Source organism: Vombatus ursinus, unplaced genomic scaffold (genome assembly GCF_900497805.2).
Source record: "Vombatus ursinus unplaced genomic scaffold, bare-nosed wombat genome assembly UNPS02014799.1, whole genome shotgun sequence".
Taxonomy (NCBI): Eukaryota; Metazoa; Chordata; class Mammalia; order Diprotodontia; family Vombatidae; genus Vombatus; species Vombatus ursinus.
This window is the reverse complement of record NW_020954577.1, coordinates 15,174,207-15,200,276: the sequence shown is the minus strand read 5'-3', so window position 1 is coordinate 15,200,276 and position 26,070 is coordinate 15,174,207. Positions and strand designations below refer to the sequence as shown.

The 26,070-nt window shown below is 45.6% G+C and overlaps 1 protein-coding gene across 5 annotated transcripts in view; it reads right to left on the bottom strand.

Moving 5' to 3' along the window:
- Window positions 1–5,441: 5,441 nt before the first annotated feature.
- Window positions 5,442–26,070, bottom strand: part of CRPPA (CDP-L-ribitol pyrophosphorylase A) — a 270,311-nt gene continuing 249,682 nt past the window's right edge. The window contains exons 8-9 of one of the 5 annotated variants that reach the window (XM_027872572.1): window positions 6,879–6,970; window positions 5,442–5,662 (exon numbers count right to left, since the gene is read on the bottom strand). In XM_027872572.1, the coding sequence (XP_027728373.1) occupies window positions 5,623–5,662; window positions 6,879–6,970 (132 nt within the window). In that variant the 3' untranslated portion in view covers window positions 5,442–5,622. Of the gene's footprint in view, window positions 5,663–6,878; window positions 6,971–13,914; window positions 14,796–26,070 lie in introns of those variants that run through there. The other 4 variants (XM_027872570.1, XM_027872573.1, XM_027872571.1 and 1 more) reach the window with 4 other exon arrangements.

The window sequence follows — 26,070 nt, the reverse complement described above, 5'->3', positions numbered from 1 at the left end:
TAATAAAGGCCCGTCTTAAGAGAATCTGTCTGATAGGGGCTGAGAGGCCTTTTCCGGAGACATTAACAACTGGTTTCCTTCCTTAGCTGGGTGGCTTTGGGCTAGTCATTTAACATCCCTGGGCCTCAGTTTCCTCATCTGTGAACAGAAGCTGGCCTCAGGGGCTTCTAAGGTCCCTCCCAGACCTCCCCCCAGGATCCCGTGACTCTCTGGTCCTCTTTAAACCTGATTTCGGAGATCGTCCCTACGTCCGTCACTCTGCGTGGTACCTGACACATGCCAGGCACTGAACAAATGTCTGTGGACTGACTCCGCTCCCAAGTATCTAAGAGAGCTGATTTTAGGGAGGAAAGACATGTTCACAATTAGGACAGGAACCAGAACCACAAAATTGTCAACAGAAACATCAGCTCCGTGAGTGTGTGACGGGGAAGGGAAGGCTCACGCTGGCTTGCCTGAAAATCTGGGAACTTTGTGCCCTGCCCAATGCGTCAACCTACCCCAAAAGCTAATGGGATCTCAGGCCTCTGGGCTGGCCCCCTGGAGGGCAGAGATGATTTTGTGCTGTCTTTACACCTCTAGGGCCCGGCGTAGAATCGGCCCTTAATTAACGGCCATTGGGTTGAATTAAATTGAGTCGTGGGATCCAGGAGTGAAGAGAGAACAGAAAGATGAGGGAGTGCGTAGAGATTAGAGCCATGAGGACCAGAGTTCAAATCTGAGCTCAGATACTTAATAGCTACAGGAGTCTGGGAGAGTTACTGAACTCAGTTTGCTCATCTATAACATGGGGATAATACTAGCGCCATCCTCACAGGGCTGCTGTGAGACAACCGAGAGATTGATTATCGATGGATATGTGTATGTGTATGTCTGTATGGACATGCATATATACACAGATACACAGTGCTTTGCTTTGCCAACAGTAACGTGTTGTACAAATAATGAACATTATTGCATTGTTATTATTACTGTCCTACTGTCCTCTGTCCTGATGAGGCCAAGGCTAAAGAACTGTCATATGAGATGCTCTGGGTTACGTGCACTAAACACCTGAGCCAGGATTTAACATCAGTCCTCCCTGACTCTGAGTCCGGTGATCAAATGTCTGGTGCTGCTGTATCTACCCAGGGGATCAATCCCAACACTTGGTAGACAAGAGCTATACAAATCTTGGCTTGTATCAGACCATTACAAACTCAGCAATGCCCAGAGGAAGGCGGGCAGCTAGGTTGGTGAAGGGTTTTGAGATCATGCCTGGGAAGGTCAACTGAAGATGGTCTGCCAAGAGATGACAAGACCCAGGGAAGATGTGAAAGCTGCCTTCAGGAAGTCACTTTGAAAGATGGATGGTGCTTCTTTTTCTTGGTCCTGAGACCAGAACCAGGAACTAGGGGTGGAAGTCATGGAGCAGCCAATTTGAGCTCCATCCCAGACTGGAATAGGCATGTTCCTCCTCCCTAAAGGTCTGCAGCCCAGGCTGGGTAGGCCCTTGTTCTTAATGACTTTTAGAGGCGATGTGTGAATCCTTTCCATTGGCACCTTGTTTTCTGTGTTCAGAAGTTACGGGCAGTTTTCTTGGATTAGTTCTTGTATTATGGTGTTTAGGTTTTTCGACTTGTCGTGGTCTTTCAGGAGATCTACAATCCTAAAGCTGTGTCCACAACGATCTTCATGACCACTCTGCTTTGCTTGTAGAGACAGCATGCTTTCTTTTAATGCTATTGTCTTTGGATCCTCTTTTTCTAGATTGTCCTTCACTTTTGTGTATTTGCCTCCCAATCGATTGATTGTCGTTTCTTTTGTTTCCTTGGTGAGACTTGTCATGAGTGATTCCAGCTTTTCTATTCTGCTAATTACTTCTGCTGTACCAGCCACAAAGTCTGCTCTCACATTTATCTTTCTTAACTACCCAGTAACTGCGTTGTGTTTCCACAGGCTCCTCAGCATCCACGAGGCCCCTGTCTCATCTAGGGTAGAATTGTTCTCCTTTGTTTCTAGTGTTTATTCATGGATGCCTGAATTACTAGATCCTTTCCTTCTGCTATTAATGTTTTCCCTGTTGGTTAATCTGCTTGAGCTCAAGGTCTTTGAGATTTCTTCTTCCTGAGATCTTTGGTAACCAGTATTTTTATTTTAAATGTTTCCTTTATTACTCACTTTCTGACTCTCATCACTCTGACGGTGATTTCCCTAGGGCCTGGATCCTCAAAGCATCTTAGCCTCCTCCCATGCTGGGCAATCACAGTTGACCAACCTTGCTCTCTGCCCCAAGTGACTTCTGGGGGATGCTGGGATCTTTCCCTTGGGCTTAGTGGAATGCCACACAGTCCCTCTCCCCTCAAATCCCCATGTCCTGCCCCAGCTTCCTCTTTTCCTCAGTTACCTGGCCCAGCAGCTGCTTTCACGGCCTGAACAAACTTCCACCATTTGGATTCCAGATTTCTGCAGCCTGGGGAAGGTGGGGGAAGGGGTGGTGTAGAGTTGAATTCTGCCACAGGCTAGTAGGGCCTCCTGGAGCTCACCAGCGCACAGCCGACTGTGGGAGAGGGGGTGCCCTGGGAGTTTGTGTTAGAGGGTAGAGATTATTGGCCTGCTTGACTGTTTGCTCATTAGATTTTCACCTTGTATGAGTTCTCGGTATCCAACCGAAGCTGAAACTGCTTTATCTGTGGCTCACAAGATCTGGAGAATCAGAGCAAAGATAGAACTGTCTGTCTGGTTGGTCTTGTGGTTCCCAAACTTCTTTTGTGCGTGTAGCAGGCAGAGTCCTCATGGAGGTAAGGCTGGACTCTGGCAGCCAAATTCTGTGCATGGTTTGTCTGAAAGTATTTATGAAGATTAAACTACATCCCTCATCAGGCAGGAGGACTTGATAAAACTTAAGAATGAAAATAAAGGGGCACAGGGGCTGAGTTAAAAACAGACTCCCTGGCATGCACTCTTTGGGGTTCTCGTCTCCAGGGAAATGAGCTGCCCCATGTTGTCTTAACCCTCTTGCATTTGCCTGGGGTTCCTGATGTAGATGACTTTCCAAACAAGAGCTCAGCCTGTACCTGAATGAGATTGAATGGGGATGCCATAGCTTCTTTACCACTGCTCTGGTCCAGCCAAAGTAAGGCCTCCATTGCAATGAGTGTGGATTGCTGGTGGTGTGAAGCATGCCCCTGGGGTCCCAGGAGGCCCAGGCCCGGGCTACTTTCTGGGGCTGCTCTTCTGTAAGTCCTTCTCATGAGTGAACCCAGCATCTCATCACCACCACCCAATCACTCCCCAAAGACTCAACACACGGACCAAGTTTTCTGCCTTTCTCCAAGTTGGATGAAAGTCATCCCAGAGAAGAGGCCCAGTCTAGGAGATCAACACAGAAAGACTCACCTGAGAGTTCTTAGCCTAGAGGGGGCAGGGAGAATAAGGCAGAGATAATGACAGGGCCTTGAGCTCTGCAGGTCAAAGCACCAACTTCATATTTGTTTTAAATAAGGAGGGCAGCCTGAGGCCAAGCTGATCTCAGGAGAACAGAATGCCGCAAAATTCCAGGCTTTTTCCCCATATTTCCCAGCTGCCACCCAGAGATGGACAGCTGCTAGTTAGCAGAGAGATGGTCACATGAGAGGAGAGTGTATCCAAAAAAAAAAAAAGTCCATGAGAAAAGAAGGCACAAGGCCCTTAGGCGTTTTGCTGCACCAAAGTATGCTGCTTTGCACAAAGACAAATGCGAAAATAGACTTGTTTTCACTCCACAGTAGAAGCTGATGAAAATATAATATGATGGGGATTTAACAACAATAAGCTCCCCATTAAGGAGAAGCACTAAATGCCCAAGACTGATAGCACTCATATATCAATAAATGAGACGCCTCTTTGAGCGCTGGGATGCAGTGGAACCAGAGCTGGGGGTGGGCTGTCCCCCAAACCTCCAAGGTTCTGCCTCCTCATCTGAATCTCTTAGGACCCTTCTTTCCATTGAAACCTCAGACTGAGCGCCACCTCCTGTAGGAGGGCTTTCCTCTGATACTGCTCTGATACTACTTGGGGTTTACTTTGGAAATACTCCATCTTGACTTTTCTGTGTGTGTGATTTGATACCCATCGAATGGAGGCTACCTGGGGGCAGGCACTACGTGTGTATCCCCAGAGCCAAGCACATGCCCTGGCACACTCTAAGCTCTTGAGAAATGCTTCTTCAACTGACCTGAATTGGAATCCAAAGAGCTGGGTTCCAGTCTCGGCTCTGCCCAAAATGCCTGATGTCTCTCAATCTCAGGCTCCTCTGCCGTAAACATGAAGGGCCAGCAGAGACTTGCTAGCTGGGAGGGTGACTAACAAAATGAACGGTCTGTAATTTAAGATGCTATGAAAGGTGAACTTTGATCGTCTTGGCCTCACACGGTTTGATGGAACTCAGACGCCAGACTTCGATAACATTTCCATCGCGCTGGCCTTTTTCGTTTGCGTAATGTTCTATAACTATCCCGTGTTCTGTAATGTTCTGTAGCTAGCAAAATGTAAGTTGGGATTCCTAAGGGTTTCTTTCTCATTTCAAACCTTATATGTCATTCCTCAGCAAACTCCGTGCTATCATGGGACGGCATCCTGTTTGAGGCAGCTAGGGGACTCCGTGGATGAGGAACTGGGCCTGGAGTCAGGAAGAACAGAGTTCAAATCCAGTCTCAGACACTCACTAGCTGTGTAACCTTGGGCAAGTCACTCAACCTCTGCCTCAGTTTCCTCATCTGTAGAATGGGGATGACAATAGCACCTACCTCCCAGCGTCGTTGGAAGGACCAAATGAAATATTTGTAAAATGCCTAGCACGGTGCCTGGCACGTAGTAGGTATTAGATAAATGGAAATGATTATCACATGTGACATAACTCATTCAAACCTGGAAGATGTCTTGTGATGCATCCAGTCTGGAAGGAGGGATATGTGGGGAGCCAGTTCCCTTCTCCCCAGATTTCCAGATGCACTGGCAGGGAATCCCGCGCGCGGGACACCCAGGGGTCCCTCAGCTCTGAGCCCATTGCTGAGTTTTGGCTTCCTTCCAGATCTCAGCAAATATCCGCTGTCCAAGAGACAAACAGGAGGAAATGACTCTGAATAGCATTTTTCTGCTCTGCAGTCACCTCGGGAGCTCCCATTCAGCGAGGCAGGCATGTGAATTCCTGAGCTGGACAGCTCAATGAGACATTTTTAAAAGTCAGGTGGGATTCAAAGGAATGACTTCCTGGCTGGGGAGAGCCACAGAATAACAGCATCTTTTTAAAAATACACACAACGCAGCATGGAAAAAATTCCATCGAACAACGGAAGATGTTTGAGCAACACAGTAATTTGGGCATTTATTTCCTGCCCCTGCTAATCCACAAAAAGAAAGGAATCGTGCTTTAAACAAGGGGGGACATTAACAAGGCAATTTTTTGTACAGAGGTACACCAAGAACGCAGAGCTGATCGATCTGCCAAGGCTCAGGGCCAGGCGCTGAGCTCAGTCCCCCGGCTTAGGCTTCACCAAACCTCCTCCAAATAATCCAATTATTGCTGCCCCGAGGCAGCGCAGGAATGCTTCCAGAATCAGCCTTCACAGAACATCTCCATGCCTGTCTCTGCACAAGGAACTCTCATCTTGTTGAAGGTTTCATGCCCCTGGGCTCAGCTGGACTTTTGTAGAATGGGAGAAAAGAAAACAAAAGGAGAAACAAGAAGGATTCAGATTAAATTTTGGCTATCGATGCAAAATACGACCTTTTCTTCCCTGCAGTAAAAGCTTTTCTGTCTGAAATACAAAGGGGGAAAGGTATGAAAGTAAAAGGTCAAACACGGAGGCCCACCCAGGAGAATCATTAACCACTGGGCTACTTGGGCAGAGATGGGGTTAGAACTGTGGGTCAGGGATTTTCTCTCGTTTTTTCCCTTTCTAAAATAGCATTTATTTTCTCTCTCCCCCATTACCCACCTCCATTAAAAAACAAAAAAACAAAAACAACCTTATAATAAATATGCATGATCAAGAAAAACATATGTCCACATTGGCCACGTCCAAAAATGTTTATCTCTTTCTGAATCTTGTACCCATCACCGTTCCATCACAAGGTGGGGAGCGTGCATCATCTTCAGTCTGCTGGAATGGTAGTTGGTCATTGATTGCATTGACTGGACTTCTTAGGTCTTTCCAAATTATTGTTATTTCAGTCTTCTTGTTACTGTATAACTGTTCTGCTAGTGTAGATCACCTCAGTCTGCATCAGTCCGTAGAGCTTTTCCCAGTTTTCTCTGAAACCGCCCGCTTCATCATTTCTTATATAACACGATAATAAGTCATTACATTCACGTGTCTTTATCCAGCCTTTGCCCCATGGGATGGGCACCTCCTTAGCGGCTATTTTTTTTTAATCCCTCGTGATCTTTTGTTCTTGTTTTGATCTCTTTAATAGAGACCTAGTAGTAGCGTCACTGGGTCAAAGGGCATGCACATTTTGGTACCTTTCTGGGCATATGTGATTCCAATTTTTTTTCCAGACAGGCAGGACCAGCTCACATCTCCACTGTCAGTTCCTTAGCACGTCTGTTTTCCCATGGCTGTGGGGGCTTTGCCGACTGGTTGCCTAGCTCCAGACCCTGTGCTCACTCTTTAACCATGAAAAAAAGACCACTTCCCCTCATGAAATAGTACTTCCTTCGTGCCAGAGGTCATAAGTCCTTAGAATACACCAGAGACTCATAGATCCAGAACTGATGAGAGGTCATTAAGTCCAATCCTTTCATCGGATAAGAGAGGAAACTGAGGCATAGAGAACTTACGTGACCCTCCTAGGATCACATAGTCAGTCATCAAACATTTGTTAAGTACTTGCCATGTGAAAGAGACTGTACTAACCTTTGGGAAAGCCAAGCAGGAGTTGAACCCAGGTCTTCAAGATTCCACCAGTCTTTGTCCACAACACAGTACAGTCTCATTCTAAAAAGTGCCTAGGAGACAAAACCAAACATTGTAGAAAAATCAGATTGTAAAATGGGGCCATTTTACAATCTCTCTCTTTCTCTCTCTCTCTCTCTCTCACACACACGTACGCACGCACGCACTACTGCAAGACAGTGTAAAGAGCTCTGGTGGCCAAGTCAAAGGATAAGTGTTCAAACTCTTTCTTTGTCATTTGTCATTCATGTGACCTTGGCCAAGTCAACAAACCTCTTCAGATCTCAGTTTCCCTAGCTGTAAAATAAGAAGTTTGGATTAGATACCTCTAAGGTCCCTTTCTGGGTCTAAATCTAAGATCCTATACTTTAAAAAAAATAGTTAGCTTTAGAATATGCTGTTTTGAAAATTGTAATTCTAAGCTCTAGCGTAGACTTCATATATCTCCTTGTGTGCTTCCTGATGTGGGTACTTGATCTCTGTATACTGTCTTGCTTTTGTAAGATGGGAGGGTTGCTATGGACCCAACTCCCATGGACACCCCAAGTATCAGTTCAAATTAAGCTAAGGGGAGGGAGGGGATGCAATAGACAAGCCAACTACGTCTATGCTGCAAAATGAATCCAGATGTTTCAACAACTGTTCAGATCATTTGGTAGCATCCTCCCTGAGTGGAGAATTAATTTACATAATACATTTCAGCTGTAGACACTTTTTTAAAGGATTCCAGTGTTTGGGATAGGAAGGAGAAAACCTGGTTGCTCTTAGATGAGCAGGGACAGCCCAGCTTCACATAACTGGCTGCCACTCAAGCGTCAGCCCCTAGCATCCATTTCCTTATTAATTAGGGGGGCATAGATGATCATGGTAATACTTCTAATTTCTATACTAGCATAAGGTTCACACAGAGCTTTCTTCACAGAAACCCCATCAGTTCAGGTAGGAAGTCCAAACACGCCTATTTCACAGATGAGGAAACTGAGGAATATTGTGGTTAGGTTACCTGCTCAGGGTCATGGGGCTGATAAGCATCGGAAGTGGGATTCCAGCCCAGGAGGGTGTCCTGACTCCAAGCCAGCATTCAGGTCATTGTTTCCCACATGCCAATGACCAGGGAGAAGGCATGTCCCCTCCTTCTATGCTATCCTCTGATTCTTCCTTTCCTTCTGAAAGAGTTGGTGGCCACCTGCTGCTTTCCATCTCCCTTCATACCTGATAAAGATGTAAGCTGGGTAAAGTTGTGCTTCGAACAGTTAGGGAGGGTCGCCACAAGATGGCTTCTTGTCCTTTCATGGCTGTAGAGCTCAGAAGAGCCCATTGCAATCACCTGACTTCTGGCCTGAGCTCTGCCATGAACTGGTTGCATGAGCTTAGGCCAATAGCATAAATGCTTTGGGGTATCTTTCCCCTAAAAAGCGAGGTTGACCTACATTAAACTAAGAGCTGCAATGTAACCGAGTGGAGAGAGTGACCGCCTTAAGGGTGAGGGCCACCTGGACTTAAGTCTTGTAGAATTACTCCACAACTGTGAAGAATTAGGCAAGTCACTTAACAGACAATAAGAATTTATTAAGCACCTCCTATGTGCCAGCCATTGTGTTTACCGTCTCTTAGCCTTTTCTTTAATCTGTAAAATGAAAGTAATAATGATAACAAAAATAATCAGCTTACTAAGTGATAATAATAACAGCTAGAATTTAGATGGTGCTTTAAACTTCACAAAGAACTTTAAAAGCATTTCATTTTATCCTCAGAACAACCCATTTCACAGATGGGGAAACTGAAGTAGGCAGTGGTTACCGGACTCATGCAGTCACACAATTAGTAAGTGCTTGAGACTGGATTTTAATTCCAGTCTGCCTGACTCCAGTTTTAGCTCTCTATTCATTGGGCTACCTAATACTCATCTCAGAGTTGTAGTGAGGGTCAAAGGAAGGGGCTTTGAAAACTTGAAAGAGATCTAGAAACATTAGATTCATGGGTTTCATGGACATCAAAAATGGCATTGACATTGACTGCAGCATTTTGATCCAATGGAGCAAAGTCATCCCAAGAGCACCTAAGGACGAAAACGGTGGAAAGGAGGAGTGGGCTACAGAGACCATAAACAAAAGAAAATGATCACGGGAGTAGGGAATGGGGTGAACGGACAACAAACAGAAAAACAATAAAAGCCTTGTAAAAATCATAAATAAAACTGCTTTTGTCCAACAAGCAAAGTGGAATCATCTGCTTGGACTTTAACATCGTAGTCCCAGGTATGCCTACAGGGGATGTGGAAACGGTACCAAAAAACAAAGATGGGAAAAGCAGAAGGACTGGATCAAATAGAGAGGGAGGAGTTCCATGTTGAAGGACCAGTATTCAAGGTATCAGATAAAGGCAAGACCTTATCAATGATGAAAAAAAAAATGACAGAAAACATTTAAGGTCTTTAAGGTCAAAATCTGTGATTCTATGACCTAGAATTACTAAACCATCTGCTTACTCTTCCATCTATGCAAAGTCTTTATGAGATCCCCCATACCACACCCTCAAGTCATGATGAATGAAGGCATTAGTGGGGAACCAACAGGATTTCCAAAGTGCTGCTCCACAACTGATTGAAAGATGTAGAAAATATATTATTCCCCGTACCTAGTGCTGGATTCTGAAAAAAAGCACTGGAGGCAACAGATCAAAAGACATCTGCTATCAATACAACAAAATCATTCTTGTTCTTTAAAAGGTCTAATAACAGACCTAGCCATGCTGTACAACTCTCCAATCATAAACACCAGGCAGTCACAGCACAGGGAGGTGCACCCTTACCACTGCCATGGGAAAGATGCAGTGCAGAAGAGGGGTTCCCTGGGGATGGTGAGGTCCTGCCCAGGCTCCTGGTTGCCGATGACCTTTGACTGACTGCATCAAGCCCAGGAATACTGTAGAGCCTCCTGAAAGGCAGCTAGCCTGACCATCCACCCAGTCTATTTACTGTCTGGATTAGAACATGAATTTGGATGGACACCCTATAACGCTTGTCCATCGTATAATCATTATGTATATTTGTTATAGACAATTCATACGAACAATGACCCGGGCATGATTGCCTTTGGGAAACTCGAAAGCTCCTTTCACGACCCCAACTTTACTCTTAAAACAAAGGCTTTCTAATCCCAATTTATCCTCTTAATACCACTGTTGCCTATGCCAAGACATGAGAGGGCGGGGGAAAGGGAACACTTATTAAGTGATGGCTGCGGTTTTTCCTACCCATCCGACCACTTTTGTTTATTCTCCTTTGTCAGGTCATCATCTTTCTCCTGCCTCCTAAACTCAAGAATTCCCCAGCGTTTTGTCCTAGGACATCTTCATTTCTCACACTGCACTCTTTTCTCTTGGTGACTTCATCAGCTCCAGTGGCCTCAATTACCTTCGAATGAGAAAACAAACATGGAGTGTGAGGCAAACCTTAAAAAGCACTATCTATCTATCTATCTATCTATCTATCTATCTATCTGGCAGCTATCTATCTGACAGCTATCTATCTGACAACTATCTATCTGATGGCTATCATTATCATCAAATCACTAACTTCAAGCCAGTGACTCTAAGATTGATCTATCTAGGCTGTCAGTCAGCTGAAAAGGCAAGTCACATCACATCAATAAGCATTTATTAAATGCTTGCTGGAGAAGGAAATGGCAAACCACTCCCTTATCTTTGCCAAGAAAATCCCAAATAAGGTCAGGAAGAGTCAGACCTGACTGAGACGAGTGAACAACGATAAATGTTCACTGTGTTCGAGGCGCCGTTGAAGGCACTGGGGATCCAGAGAAAGTCTTGCTTCCCCTGATGGTTTCTAAGGTACCTTCCAGCTCTCGCCCTTTGGCCCTGGGATCATCACCTGCCTGGTAAATAACTCCGTGAAAGTTCACCATCAGCAGCATCTCAGACTCACCAATTCGTCATCTCTTGCCACACTCCCAACCTCTGTATTCTGTAGAGAGGAGTACCATCCTTCCAATCACCCAGTTCTGTACCATTGGCATCATCTCTCAGTCTTCCCTCTCCATCTCCCTCATTCAGATGCCAAGTTTTGCGATTCTATCACGAGAACAACCCCTTCCATCCACCCCGGTCCCTCTCATCCCATGACCGTGGCTCCCTCCCTAAATCAGGCCTTCACTGCCTTTTACCATCACGCTAGAAGGGCCTCGTCGTTGATCCCCTCACCTCCAGGCTCTGCCCTCATCATCCACATTCATCACTCACATAACTGCAGAAATAAGCTCTCCCAAGCACAGGTCTAACATGGTGAGGTCCCCTGCTCAGAGTCCTCTAGCGATTGCCTATGGCCGGTAAGCTAAAGACAATCCCCTTAGTCTGGAATTTCGCACCGTCCCCCCAGTGTGACTCCTATCCACCTCTACCCCTTCATTCCATGCTACTCCCTCTACACATTCTCCATCCCGTCCGTATCGGCCCACTCACTATTCCATAAACTTGACCCTCCATTTCTCCCCTCCCTGTCTGCATTTGAGTAAACTACCCCAGCCCCAGCCCCAGCCCTGAGTCTGGAATGCATTCACGCCTTATCTCGGCCTCTCAGGATTCCTGTCTTCCTTGAAGGCCCAGGTCAGAAGCCACCTCTTGCAGGAAGCCTTTTCTGTTCCCTTTCCTTCCGGCTTCTCAGCTTTTCTCCCCCCACCCCCCCTCACCATCCCTGTACCATCCTCATTCATTCATACAAACACTCATTCAGCACCCTCTATGTGCTAAGGGCTGGTCCAGGTGTTGAGGACAGAAGGACACAAATAAAATCCCCGCCTTTAAGGCTCTTCCATTGTCCTGTTGTACTTGGCTGCATCCTTGTGTCCTCTCAATGGAACTCTATTCGCCCCTTGGTTTTGATGTTGTCATTCCAGGCCAAGCGCCCGGCACAGTGCCTTACACTTAGGAGGGATCCGACTCGTATTTGTTGACCCAAACTGAAGAAAAGACTGCACATGTGAGCATGTAAACACAATCTAAAACATTTATTGAAATATTTGTCGTGACAGTAGATGCTTGAGAAAACCGCCATTACATTTAGAGGCCAGACATTTAGTCTTTCATTGACCACCTATTCCTAAGGGATGTTTGCTCAGGGGATGTGGCCTTAGCCTCTCCTGTCATAGCCAGAGATTTTCATTCACTAATTCCAATTCATTCATTTTGTTTTTTATACCTAAAATTGAACTCTTACAAGAGCACATAAGCAAAAATTATAATGAAAAAGGCCATCAGAGCACCATTAAAAAAAAATGCCAGCAAAAAAGACAGCCAGAGAGAATTTTGAACAAAATTTAAATTTTCATTCTCAACTATTTTCTCTTTTAAGAAAGCGATTTGAACCGGCCGGCCACTGGAAAGTCTTAGTGACCTCTCTGTCCATCTAGATGGAGACGTGTGAACAAAGCAGAAATGGTGGAACTTCATTCTAGTTCCAAATGGGAGTGAGCAGTAAGCTCTGGTCAAGTCACCTCCTGTCCTGAGCCTCAGTGTCTCCTTGGCAAGTCAAGGGAGGGGGAAAGTCTGGATGAGCCCCAAAGAGTCTTCCAGGCCTGGAGTCAAGGGTTCTAGACAGCCAGGACCAATGAACCCGAAGCTTGTTAACTGGTAACAAGTAAAATAAAAGGTTTTGTTTTTCTTGACATATACAGTTACATACATATTTTTGGCATGACTTTATTTTACAGCAGTCAATGTGCTCCCTCCACTATATTGTTTTAAACATCAGGTTTGATTTGCTAATCCCTGTTGCTGTTCATTCTTTATTGTCAGAAGACGGCCAATGACAGCACGACTTTGAGGAAATAGCCTTGCCTCTCTGGTAAAGAGGTCCCACTTTGAAAGAGGCTCCACGAAGACATGAAGTGAACATTGTCTTATCACGGGGTCCTGGAGCTACAGCCGGCAAGGCTCCAGCAAAGGTCATCCAGCCCAATCTCCTTATTTTATAGAAGAGAAAAATGAAGCTCAGAGATGTTAAATGCCAAAGATCACACAGATGTTAAGCATCAGAGACGGGATTTGAACCCGGGCCCTCTGATTTCAGAGCCAGTCCTCTGCCTACTGCACCAAGGGCAATGCGTGTCAAGGGAGAAGAAAAGGAAAGACGTCAGACAGGTAAGGAAGCAGCAAGTCTCCAAGCAAAGTAGCGATGACAGCCCCTGAAACACAGCAGCCACTGTGTCTTGTGTCCTCCGGGGATGGGATAGACCAACCCACCTGCCTTTCCCAGAAGAACCCGGGGGTTCGGTTTGGCCGCGAGAGCCTGAGAGCGTCTGGCTCTGTCTGGAGAAGGCATGAGTCCGCAGCTCCTGCTACTGCAGGCCGTTTCCCCGGCTATGGACAAGGACCTCCTATCCAGAACAGCACAGTCCAGTTAATGGTTAGAGATAGGGCAAAGCTGTGGACCCCTCGGCCCCTGCTGAACCCGAGCCCATTTCGGCTCTGACACCAAAAGCGTAGCTCTTCTCAGGGTACAATCCAAACGGCTCTGACATGACAGACCAGGACTGTGAAGAAAAGAAAGCTCTGCGTGACCTCGAAACTTCAGAAGTTCCAGTGGGGCCCCAGTGTTGCTGCTCAGTGGTGTCCAACTATTCTGGACAGCATTTGGGATTTTCTTGGAAGAGATCCCGGAGCGGTTTGCCATTTCCTTCTCCAGCTCATTTGACAGATGAGGGAACTGAGGCAAACAGGGTTAAGCCAGTGGCCCAGGGTCACACAGCTAGTGAGTGTCTGCGGCCAGATTTGAACTCAGGAAGATGAGGCTTCCTGATTCCATGCTCAGAGCTCTACCCACTGCGCCACCTAGCTGCCCCTTATTGCCCCACTCCAGACCTATTTAGAGTACTGATAACCAAAATGAGCCCCTCTCAAGACGTTCAAAATCTGAAGGCCTTCTCTTCTTATAAATCATTCCCTATGTTAACTCCCTGTGTTCAAGAATGACAGAAAACCAGGATTCATCAGGACAGATTTTTATTATTCATTTTTTGATGGCAAGATTTGGCCAGTGCCTAGAAAGCGGTTATTTTATCTTCATTCATTTCAATAGTTCAGTGAAAGGGAAATATCAAATGAAATAGTCTCGGGGCCAGCTCCGGGGAAGAAAGGAAAGGGGATTCTACGGTGCCCTAGACAGTTGAGGCCAGCAGGTGCACGGCCTTCTCTTCCTTCCTCCTTTAAAGTGCTCACCTCCTGTTCAGAAGGAAGCCAGATGGCACCACTCATGGCTCTCAGCATCATCTCAGACCCTCATCTAGGATGGAAAGAAAGAAATATTTGGAAAGGAAAAAGCAGAATTCTGAAACATGTCCAAAAGCCCCATCAGCACTAAGGCATTCAGAGAATCATCTGCTTGACTAATGTGTGAGTGCAGGGACAAAAGATTTTGTTACTGCTTCTTCTTAAATCATTCTTTTAATTGGACAGGACCTGATCATTATCCAGATCTTTCGAAAGATCCTTCCCCTGGGAAAGGCCCCCAAAGTAACTACCTGGCCAGCAGCTATACAGTCTCCAATTTAATGGATTGTTCTTGCATAGAAGCCAAGAGCAAGGCCTGGACTGCATGGAAATAGGTGCTGATTGGAAGCTTTAGGAGGTAATTTTATCATGAGAGAAACAAGGAAGGGAAAACCGTTACAATTTGCTGAGGGAAAACAAGAGAGGCACAGACAGAGGGAGAGAGACGGGGAGAGACAGAAAGAGCGTGGCCCATCTTCTCTGCCTATATCACGCAATCAGCAGCTGCCCAGTGAGCCCGGCGTTGCGGTCCTTGAGGAGGGAAGTGATGATGCTGGCACCCTGCCTGACGTTTTCGTGTAGCTGTTGTAGATTATCCTGGAAAGAAGAACAACAAAAATTAAGGAGCTTTCACAAGTACCTGGTGGCTCAGGAAAGATGCTGCCTGCTGCCTCCAGACACATCATGAAGCCACTACTGACATCATTTTAAAGATCCAGGGAGAAAACAGTAAATCACTTTGCAAAGTGGAATGTGCCATAGAAATGCCAGCTATTGGTGCTGTGCGGTTGTTGAAGGTGGGCTCCATTCTGATTTTTAGGCAGGGGGCCTGCTCTGGCCCCACTGCTCCTGGGCTCATCCTCCGGCCTCCAGCTGGCCTGGGCTGAGCCTGGAGTCCCACAACAGGCTGCCATCAGCCCAGAAGAACTGTCCTTTGCAAGGATGTCCCAAGACTAATGTGGTCAGCACACCCTAGAGAGGCAGGGTTAGCGCTGACCCAGGAGGAAGCACCAGCCAGCACAATCCAAAAGGGCATTTACTTCCAAATTCTTGGCTCGCTGACAGGGAAATATTTTAACAGTGATGCTCGGATCCTCTGGTCCTCTTCCTAAGTGTCGTCTTGATTTGGGCTGTGGCTGACTGTGGGTGGGAGCAATATGGAGATTCTCTGGAAGCTGGGCTTGAGATGAATTTTCAGCCTGAGTTACTCATAAGCTGCCCAGGATTGGGAGAAAGCCTTCGGGGCACCCAGGGAGGCTCTTCTCTCTAGTTCCTTTGAAGGTCTTGAGCTGGTGATGCTGCTGCCTGGTAAGGCATTGGACGTGGAGCCAGGCCAGCCCCCACAGCAGAAGAGGCACCCCCCCCCCAAGATAACTTTACATGGACTGAACAGCTTTATGCAACAGAGACAGAATGTCAATCCGGGCCCTCTGCCTGGCTCCATTTCCCCACCTGCTCAGACTTAGGCCTGGAGCACAGGATCCAGGCTGACCTAGAATTCCTGTGAAAGCCACTGACCCATTCACTGAGGTCTCCTGCCCTTGGGCTCACCCCAGGTAAAGAAGGGCCCATCACTTAAAGATGAGACCACGAGGCCATTTCACTGGCTCCAGACCCCCACCCCCAGGGGCCACACACGCTCGTATAGGAGATTTCCTTCTGGTGCGAAGCAGATGTGCTGTTTTGATTTTTCTCTTGCGTTTTCTGAGTTTATCTCATGGCTCTCTTTTCCAAGGCACACACTAGCCGAGAGAGAACACTCAGAAATACCCCAGGCTTTGCTTTGCCCTTTGTTCAGGCAGAACTCCCAATGGGAGCTGTAACTGAGGAAATATTCCTTTAATCATCTCTTTAGACAATTAAACCCAAATCCTTTCATTACTGGCCAAAGAAAGAGTTTTTGCAGGAGGCTCTCACATCAAAAAATGAATCACTCGGACAAGGCGAGCCACGTGTGTGCCTGTTTGTGTCCTGCTGTCTCAGCCCAGGGGGCATCGGTGGAGCCAGCGGGGCGGCAGGCAGCCCAGGCCACTGACCGCAGGCACCAGAGCAGGGTGTGAGAGTTCAGACCTCTGCAGCATTGTCCAGGTGTATCAGGGAAGGGTTTTTTCCTCCTTCCTTCCCTCCTTCCTCCCTCCTCCTTTTCTCCTTCCCAGTTTTTTTTTCCTTTCTTCTTCCCTTGGAAAATAGATTCTGCTGCTCCATACAGGGCTCTGTGCTACACAGCAGAAAAACAGACAAAACAATACACCCGCTGCCCCCACGGAGCTTTCACTCTTCTTTGGGGGTCAGGGTAGAAATCCAGGGGGCACACAAGTAAATTAAGAGGAAATTTGAGAAGGGTGAAGGCACCAGAAACTGGAGATCAGCAGGGAGCTCCTGAGCCGAGGCCAGAAGGGAGAACGTGACCCCTCCTTAAGCACAGGCACTCGGTCATTTTTGTCTTTCGATAACCAGTGCACCGCACACTTTCTGGCACAGAGATGTGCAGTGGGTAAAGCACCAGACCTGAGGTTAGGAAGATCTGAGTTCGAACCTGGCCTCAGGCACTTACTAGCCATGTGACCCTGGGTAAGCCTATTAGCCTCAGTTTCCTCATCTATAAAAATAATAGTACCTATCTCACGGGGCTGTTGTGAGGACCCAATGAAATAATAATTGTAAAGTGCTTAGCACAATCCCTGGTACCTAGCAAGCACTATAGAAATGTTAGCTATCATTATTATAATTATTATTGTTATTACTTAAGAAATATTGCTTAACTGAATGCCGGTGTAAAGAGAGTCACAATTCTCCAAGGAATGATGATATGAAAGTGGAAGCCAAATCTGTCAGCAAAGGACAACAAAGATCAAAAATGCCTGCCTCGGTTTCCCTGTAAGAAAAGTCTGTTGTCTTTCCACTGAGCTAGGTACACGCTTATGGTGGCTCGGCACGGGTACGTGAACACATGATGACGTACACACGTGCACCCACACACCGTTTGTTTGGCCTCCGCTTCCAAGCCCCAGCTCTGAGACTGGAATGATGATCAAAGTATGGCAACAATACATAATAAGCCTCTAATCACAGACACTCTAAAAACCGCTTCTCACCCTAAAGCCCTCCTCCATTCTGAGTCTTCCCTGACAACTTGGGAGAAAACAATTAGACAATTTCATGTACACTTAAATTGTTGGGGAAATCCATTAGAAATCTTGTAGATTTTATTACAACATGAAACCCAGACTTCAAATCATCAGACAGCACTCACTCCTTTCCTCTGTTATTTATAAATTACGGCAACGAATTTGTTTTCCAAAGCAGCAGTGAAATAAAAACTCACACAGTCAAATGGAGTTACTTGCTGGAAAACAACAGCAACAGCTGTACCACGGATACTTCCAGAACGGCCAAAGTGCCATCACCCAGCCAACCCCTCGTCCATTCAAGATTTCAAAACTCCTCGGTAGGACTGAAAATCCCGGCCATTCTCAGAGGACATTTTTCTTTGTCAAATCATCCAAGTCTGTACAAAGAAGTAATCTGAACGTCTCAGCCTTCAATAACGAACCTAAACAACACACATCCACAAGGCCTTTCTTGGTTGTTACTGATGGAGATGTCAGCATTGCACAACATGGGAATATAATGAGAAGTAAACTGCCCACCCCTGCACCCCCTCCAGCCCTCCCCCACCCCCAGCCCTTTACAGAGCTTGGACTGCACCCTCAGCAGAATGCTGAGAAAAATTGCTCGTTAGGTGCAGAATGACTCTTCGCAAGGGGGATTTTAACAGGATGAGAAAAAAGTCAATCAAAACAAATATGAGAAAAGTTCCTTTTGATCATCTAAAGCTCAATATTGCCTTACTTAACATTCTCCAATTTAAAATCAAAGTAGGAATTATGTCCGAAAGTCTAATATGCTTGACAACATGTTGCCTCCAGTGATGAGACTCTATTCAATTCGATCTCATTCAACAGACATTTCTTAAGGGACTACAATGCATAAGTCACCTCTGAGGGGCCAGGATGCAAAAACCTGCCCTTGGGGAACTTCCATTCTTTATTTTTTTTTAAACAAGTGTTTTTAAAACTTTGGGTTACAAATTTTCTCCCTCACTCCCTCTCCACCCACCCTCACCAAAAAAGGCAAGCATCTCGATACAGATGTGTAGTCATGCAAAACACTTCCATAGCAGTCCTGTTGTGAAAAACTAAGTATATTTCCCTTCATACCATCCTCTCCCCCATTTATTCTATTCTCTGTTTTGACCCTGTCCCTCCTCAGAAGTGTTTGCTTCTGATTATCCCCTCCCTCAATCTGCCTTCCCCTCTATCAACCTCCAATCTCTTGTCCCCTCCCCCCCACCTTCCTGCAGAGTAAGACAGATTTCCATACCCCATTGTGTATGCTATTCCCTCCTTAAGCCAAATCCCATGAGAATAAGATTCACTCATTCCCTCTCACCTTCCCCAATCTCCCCTCCAATGTAAAAGCCCCTTCTTGTCTGTTTCATGTGAGATATTTTACCTCATTCCACTTCTCCCTTTCTCCTTCTCCCAGTATAATCCTCTCCCACTCCTTAACTCTATTTTCCAGATATTCCTTCATCTTCAACTCACCTGTGTCCTCTATCTATCTATCTATCTATCTATCTATCTATCTATCTATCTATACAAACATATAATTTTTTCCCTCCCACTACCCCAATACTGACAAAGGACTTATGAGTTACAAATGTCATCCTTCCCTGCAGGAATGTAAACAGCTCAACACCAATAAGTCTCTTATGATTTCTCTTTCCTGTTTACCTCCTCCATGTTTTACTTGAGTCCTGTATTTGAAGGTCAAATTTTCTATTCAGCTCTGGTCTTTTCCACAGGAATGCTTGAAAGTCCCCTATTTCATTGAATGACCATTTTTTTACCCTGAAGGATTATACTCGGTTTTGCTGGGTAGGTGATTCTAGGTTGTAATCCTAATTCCTTTGCCCTCCGGAATATCATACTCCATGCCCTCTGGACCCTTAATGTAGAAGCTGCTAAATCTTGTGTTATCCTGATTGTGTTTCCACAACACTTGAATTGTTTCCTTCTGGCTGCTTGCAATATCTTCTTCACCTGGGAATTCTGGAATTTGGCTATAACATTCCTAGGAGTTTTCCTTTGGGGATCTCTTTCAGGAGGTGATCGGTGGATTCTTTCAATTTCTATTTTGCCCTCTAGTTCTAAAATATCAGGGCAGTTTTCCTTGGTAATTTCTTGAAAGATGATGTCTAGGCTCTTTTTTTGATCACGGCTTTCAGATAGTCCAATAATTTTTAAGTTCTCTCTCTTGGATCTATTTTCCAGGTCAGTTGTTTTTCCAGTGAGATATTTCACATTCTCTTCTATTTTTTCATTCCTTTTGATTAGTGTTATAGTAATTTGATTTCTCGAATTGTCCCTCTCTTCTAATTTCTCCATTCTAATTTTTAAGGAAGTATTTTCTTCAGTAAGCTATTGGACTTCCTTTTCCATTTGGCTAATTTTACTTTTAAGGGCATTCTTCTCCTGATTGGCTTTTTGGACCTCTTTTGCCATTTGGGTTAGGCTATTTTTTAAGGTGTTATTTTCTTCAGTATTTTTTGGGGCCTCCTTTAGCATCACTCTCAGTTTTTCCTCTGCTTCTCTTACTTGCTTCTCAAAATCATTTTTGAGCTCTTCTATGGCCTGGGACCAATTCATATTTTTCTTGGAGGCTTTGGATGTAGAAGCTTTGGCATAGTTATCTTCTTCTGGTTGTATGTTTTGATCTTCTTTGTCATCAAAGTAAGATAATATAATCTGACTCTTTTTGCACCGCTTGCTCATGATCCTGGCCAATTTCTTGAGTTACAAATTCTTTGTTAAGGTAGGAGTCTGTTTCCAGTGTGGAGAACGTACTGTTCCAAGCTTCAGGGGTTTTGTGCAGCTGTTTTCAGAAATACTTCTAGGGACCTGTAAGTTTTCAGTTCTTCCAAGTTGGTATGATCAAGGGTGAGGTATTTACTCCTTTCCTGGCCTGTGCTCTGGTCTATGAGCATTCTTTTCTGTCTTGAACTATGAGGAGGGTTTCCTCTCCACAGTCACTACAAGTTCCACCACACCAGCACTCCTCCTCACTCTAGGTCCACCACCCAGAACTGTGACTGAAATCCAAGCACGGGCAAAGCAAGAGAATCCTGCACCAGCAGAGAGTTTCCTGTAATCGCCTTCTGATCAGCCTCAGTCTGTGGGCCGGGAGCTCAAGAAACAGCCACGGCCCCGAGTGCATGCTCGGGACTTGCGGCTGAGACCTAGCTCCTTCTCTCACCGCAGTCACAGACTTTTTTCACTGACCTTCCACGTTGTCTTTGGCATTCCTGAGTTGAGAAGTCTGGAAACCGCCACAGCTGTCTGTGATTCAGTCCTCTGAGGCCTGCTCTAGGGTTGCTGCAGCCTGCGCGCCCACGCCAAACTGTGCTCCTCTCCCAGCCTGGCGCGATATACCTTTCTGATCAACCATTCAGGCTGTCTTGGGCTGGAAATTTGTTTCACTCTGTCTTTTTGTGGGTTCTGCTGCTTTAGAATTTGTTTAGAGCCATTTTTTATAGGTATTTGGAGGGGTTTGGGGGAGACCTTAAGCAAGTCACTGCTTTTACTCCGCCATCTTGGCTCTGCCCCACCCCTCCCCCCCGCACTTCCATTCTAATAGGGTCTAATGTATTACATTTGGATGAAAGAATTAGGGAATATGGAATAGACCTCCACTACGAAATCATTACAATAATAGAAACTACTGACAAAATTGTAAGAAGCATCCATAATAATGTCCAACAACAAGCATTTATTATGTAGGTGCTGTGCTAAATACTTGAGATACAAAGAAAGGCAAAAATCACCTGCCCTGCCACGAAAGAGCTCACCTGTGAATGAAGGATAACATGAAAATAACCATGACAACACACATATGCATATAAACACACACGAGGTACGTGTGACACAAACGGAGGGCCTTCTCAGACGACCTTGGGGAAACCTCTTGCATTAGCAATGAGCTATTAGTTCCACAGAAGTCTCCGAATTATCCTTATCACACTCACCAAGTAATACTTTTTAAAACAACAGCTCCTTGAGAGCAGGGACTGTCTTATTCGTTAGCCCCAGCCCCCTCTACGGGATAACCCCTTAAGATGCCAATCTTGTGTGCCCCCAATGTCCTGAAATTCCGAGCAGTTGAAGCAGGGCTGGCAGGATGCTACAGATGAACCAGTCGGGCCCCCCTCACAGGGGGCTGGCGGCAGGCAGGCGGTCTGAGCTGATGGAGAAAATGCCCAACCCATGGAATCACTGATCCTCCGGACACAGCATCTCCGCAAATCCAGGGCCAGAGAGGCACCAGGTTCTAATGAAGGAAGGGGCCTTTGCCTCCAAGGAGATCAGGAATCTAAGGAAAAATGTCCTCATTCTACACTTCCCCATCTCATTTTCATTGTTCCATGAGCCACCTGCAGGAAAGATAATGATCTGAAAGATTCTTTCAATGTTTTCCATAAGGATTTGGTTTACAAATGACACTCGCTTTTCATTCTTTCAGACAGTCTTTGGTGGATGGACACAATCAAATGCCCTGGCTCCCTCCTGCATTTCTCAGGACACACAAATGTAGAACCTCAAAGGCTGTGCTCATTGGACAGATGAGAAAACTGAGGCCCAGAGAGGTCTGACAATAGCATTCTACAGAGGGAGCCCCATGGGACATTTCTACAGGGCTGAGGATGCTTGTAGAAATAATCAAGAAATCATGGAAGGTCAAGGGTGGGGCTGTGGAGACACTGACACCTTTAGAATCTGAAAATCTGGGTTTGAATCCTGGCTCTGACCATTTCTGCCTCTTCCACAACCTCCAGTCAGTCATATTTCTCTCTCTTGACCCTGGGTCTCCTCACCCATAAAATGAGGGATCCTAGAGACCATCTCAAAGGCCCATCCGGCTGGAAGCGAGGCACATCTGTGCTCTCTCAGTGGCCCCTGCCCAGCCCGAACACGGGCTGTAGGGGACTCAGTAAGAGGAAAAGTCACCATCAAAGGCTGGTGCACGGCAGGGATTTCCCACTTAATCCTCAATTCAATTCAGCAAACATCGATTAAGCCTTTACTCGGTGCCAAGCACTGTGCCAAGCACTCTGAATAGAGACAAAAATACAGTGGTCCCTGCCCTGGAGAAGCCTGTGCTTTCTCCCCTAAAGAAAAGAAAGTAATGGGGGTGGGGTCTGAACTGACGTTCTTCCTTGTCCCCCATCCCCCGTCCCCCCTCCCCAGAGAGCTTGCAGGCTGAAGGCCTGTTCCTGGTCTTATGGGACCACCAGCTGGTTCTCTCCTCTGGCTAACCTCACCTCAGGAGAGGGCTTCCAGAGTGCCTGGCACACAGTGGGCACTTACTAAATGTTCATTGACTGATGGTTATCAAGTGTCCTCTAGTTGTATTGTGGTCCTCCGGACAGTTATGACAAGACTAGCAGTTTCTCATTAGGTTGAGGAGGAGCTGACTGCGATCACTGCATTTCAGTCATTTTTCATTATAAAATCATGACTCCTGGACTCTGGAGAGTTGTATCTTGCAAAGGCAGACCACGCAGAACAGAAAGCACCCATGTGGAGCCGGAACGAAGCCGGTCTGCTCTCTTCCCTCGAGGGAGTGGCCGGGGGAGGCATCCATGACCCCAGAGGGCCATGGGGCCCTGCGGTGAGAGCAGGCCTTCCATCACGACGCTGGTCGTGATCTCATTCCTTCTCAGTGGGGCTCAGACAGAAGGAGCTGAGGGACAAGGTGCTTTCCTGCCAGGATCTGTGTATGGGTCACGTTCTATGGGCTATCACATGGGAGAAAGTCCGGCTGTCTTCAGCCTCTGGCCAACGGAGGTGGTCCATCACGGACGACACACACCTCACCCTGTTCCCTGTGGTTTTGATCTCCTCAGTACATTTTGAAAGCTTTTCATTGCATGAAGTTGGCCAAGATGATTAGGTTTGGTGACAATGATTTAAATGTTAACCCTAAACTTTTGTAGGCAATTATGAACAAGTTTGGCCTGTGATGAGGTCCCCATCCTAATAGCTAATTGGTTGAGGTTTCCGGGTGATTCAGGGATCTGTGTTTGTAGTACGGAAATCAATTATTTGTTAGTCCATTAAAAATAGAAAAATTAAAAAGAGTCATTGTATGACTCTGGCCACTAGGACATGCCTTGCTAAGTATCCAGTGGGTGAAGAGGGAGGTGCTGCCCAGTTTCTCCCATTTCCTTGTAAAATTTACATTGTTCACTAAGTCTGGGTTCCCTCAGGATAATCCTTCCGTAATATCTGGGAGCAGTAATCGCTGTATACCGTGGGCATTTGTTTTATGCTTCTCTGTCTTCCTGGTGCTGGCTGAGTTCACGTGCATGTGGCATCTTCTTTTTGATCCCATCCCTGACCCTCAGCTGTTCCACAGGCTTCCCCTGGAGCTTGACCACCTTTGGTGATGTTTGTCAAATCCAATGGAGAGGACCTGATACCAGCCTTTCCTAGGGGAAGGTAAAATGACATCTGCTTGTTTCAATGACTTATCTACAGGCTTTTGATCTTTTTATAATGCGTGCTAAAAACACGTATCCATCTTCTTCCTGATGTGGAAAAAAGAGATGGTCACTTGCCTTTCTTTAGATGCCTTAGGAGGACAAAACTTCTGTAATTCATAATAATGTTGTCAAGATTTTGGTTGGGACACTTTCCCAATCTCTTGTGGCCAATTTTTCAGTTCCAAAAATGTATACTCAGACTGATATTGCCTGGTCTTAGTTGCTTTAAGTGTGCTCTTTCTGTTCAGCTTGGATTTCAGGATGCTGGACCTAGAATTAGGAAGACCTGAGTTCAAATCTGGCCTCAGACTTTCCTTGACATCTCTGTGATTGATATGTCTTGCTTAGAGGAAGCTGAGGCGTTGGTAAATATTGTGAGCATCCACTGGTTCAATGTGACCTCCATATTCAAGACATTCCGTCTCACTCTTTCTTTGGTGAACATTAAGAATTCCCCATTCAGAACAAAGTATAAAGTATACAACAGAGAACAAAAGAAAACCTACAAGGAAGCAAAGAGAAGAGGGACAGCTTTCAGCACAACGTGTAGTATTTAATAGGAAGGCTTTCTTGAAATGGAAATTTATTGCTATATTTTGAATCTTCTCCTATGTTCTGCTGTGCATATGACATGTGCTTTTTTTCTTTTCTTATTATCTATTAAAGTTTCAATATTTATGTTTGTTTGTTTTTTCTTTTCTTATTGTGTATTTAAGTTCAGGAATAAAAAAGAATTACATATTTATCAAGTCCAAATGATGTTCTGATATCAACTGGAGGAAGTTATCATTTTATTCAACATTTTGTTCTCCTGCAAATCCCCTTATGCTCACTTAACTGTGTACATGTTGTCTCCTGCCAATAGAATTACTGAATCCCGCTACAGGAAATGACTAGCTCCCTCTGAGTCCTAGTTTCCCAGTATCTTGCAAAGTTGTTGTGACCCTTCTGTCCCAATACTCGGACTGCTCACCTTCTCAGAATACCATTTGCATCCATTTCATTTCTGTTCATCCTTCAAAGTTGAGCCCAAGCCCCTCCCTTCTCCATGACTCGCTCCTTTTCCACTCTGACCCCCGTGTTTTCACCTTCCCATGGAGCCCTTTGCTCCCTCCCACCCTCACTCATTTATGAATCATTCAGCAAACATTTAAAGAATCATTAGCCGGGTACAGAACACTGTGCTATGTGCTAGGCAAGATACCACATGTAAAATGGAACAGTCCCTACCCTCACGAAGCTTACAGTCCAATAGAAAGCGTAACATTTACTGTCTATATCACTTATTTACCACTTACTTATTGTGACCTGGATTTAAGTGAGTGGCCTCAGCAAGTTACTTCAGTCTTTCTTGGCCTGTTTTCTCATCTATACATTGAAGGGACTTAAACAGATGAAACCTATTGATGCTTTACTTTTAGCCTAGAAAAGTTCACAGAGGGGCCACAGGAGTCTCCAAGTATCTGAACACATCTACAAGGCAATGGGATTCCATTGGTTTTGTTTACCAGAGGAGCACTAGAGGGAACTAGAAGGAAATTGGCAAGGGGACAAATTTTGTCCTGAAGTCAAGAAAACTGCTAATAATTATTCCCACCAAGATGGGAAGGATGGACATGGAGAGACAATGATTGATCAGAAAAAATTTTCTGGGGGTCGTGGTGTCCTAGAAACTTAATCTGCATCAACAGAAGGCAAGAACAGGCAAGTTTTTGGCTGAAGAGAAAGTCACCAGCCAATAAAGTAGATGTGAATTTGGGCTGGATTAACTGAGGTCTGCATCCCAGAACAAGGAGGCGGTAGTCTTGCTCTACCTATGCCAAGGAGACTAACTTTTACATTAACTCCAGGCACATTTCAGCTAAGTGGCCATTGACTATACACCCTATTCTCATCTGGCCATCACTCATCCCATCTCCCATGACAAGAATCATACACTCACTCCAGTCATACTGCCCCTGCCTCCATCTTGGAAACAGCTGCTCTCTTTAAGGGCCACCTCAACCATGAAGCCAAGGAGCTCGCCAAGTCATCATTGTAATCTGTCTGGGCTTCTCCTTTGCTCTTATATTCTCTTTCCTGTCATTCATTTTTACTTCCCCCTTGATAGAGGGCACCCTCTGTGAGAGGAAGGTCTCAGGCTTCAAGTCGTCTTGGTGTTCCCCATGCCTTACAGTCAGTTGGCACTTAATAAATGCTTCTTGGCATAAGAGAGCAGCACATACAAGTTCAGACTGCACAAAGAAGAACTATTACAATTAGGGAAGG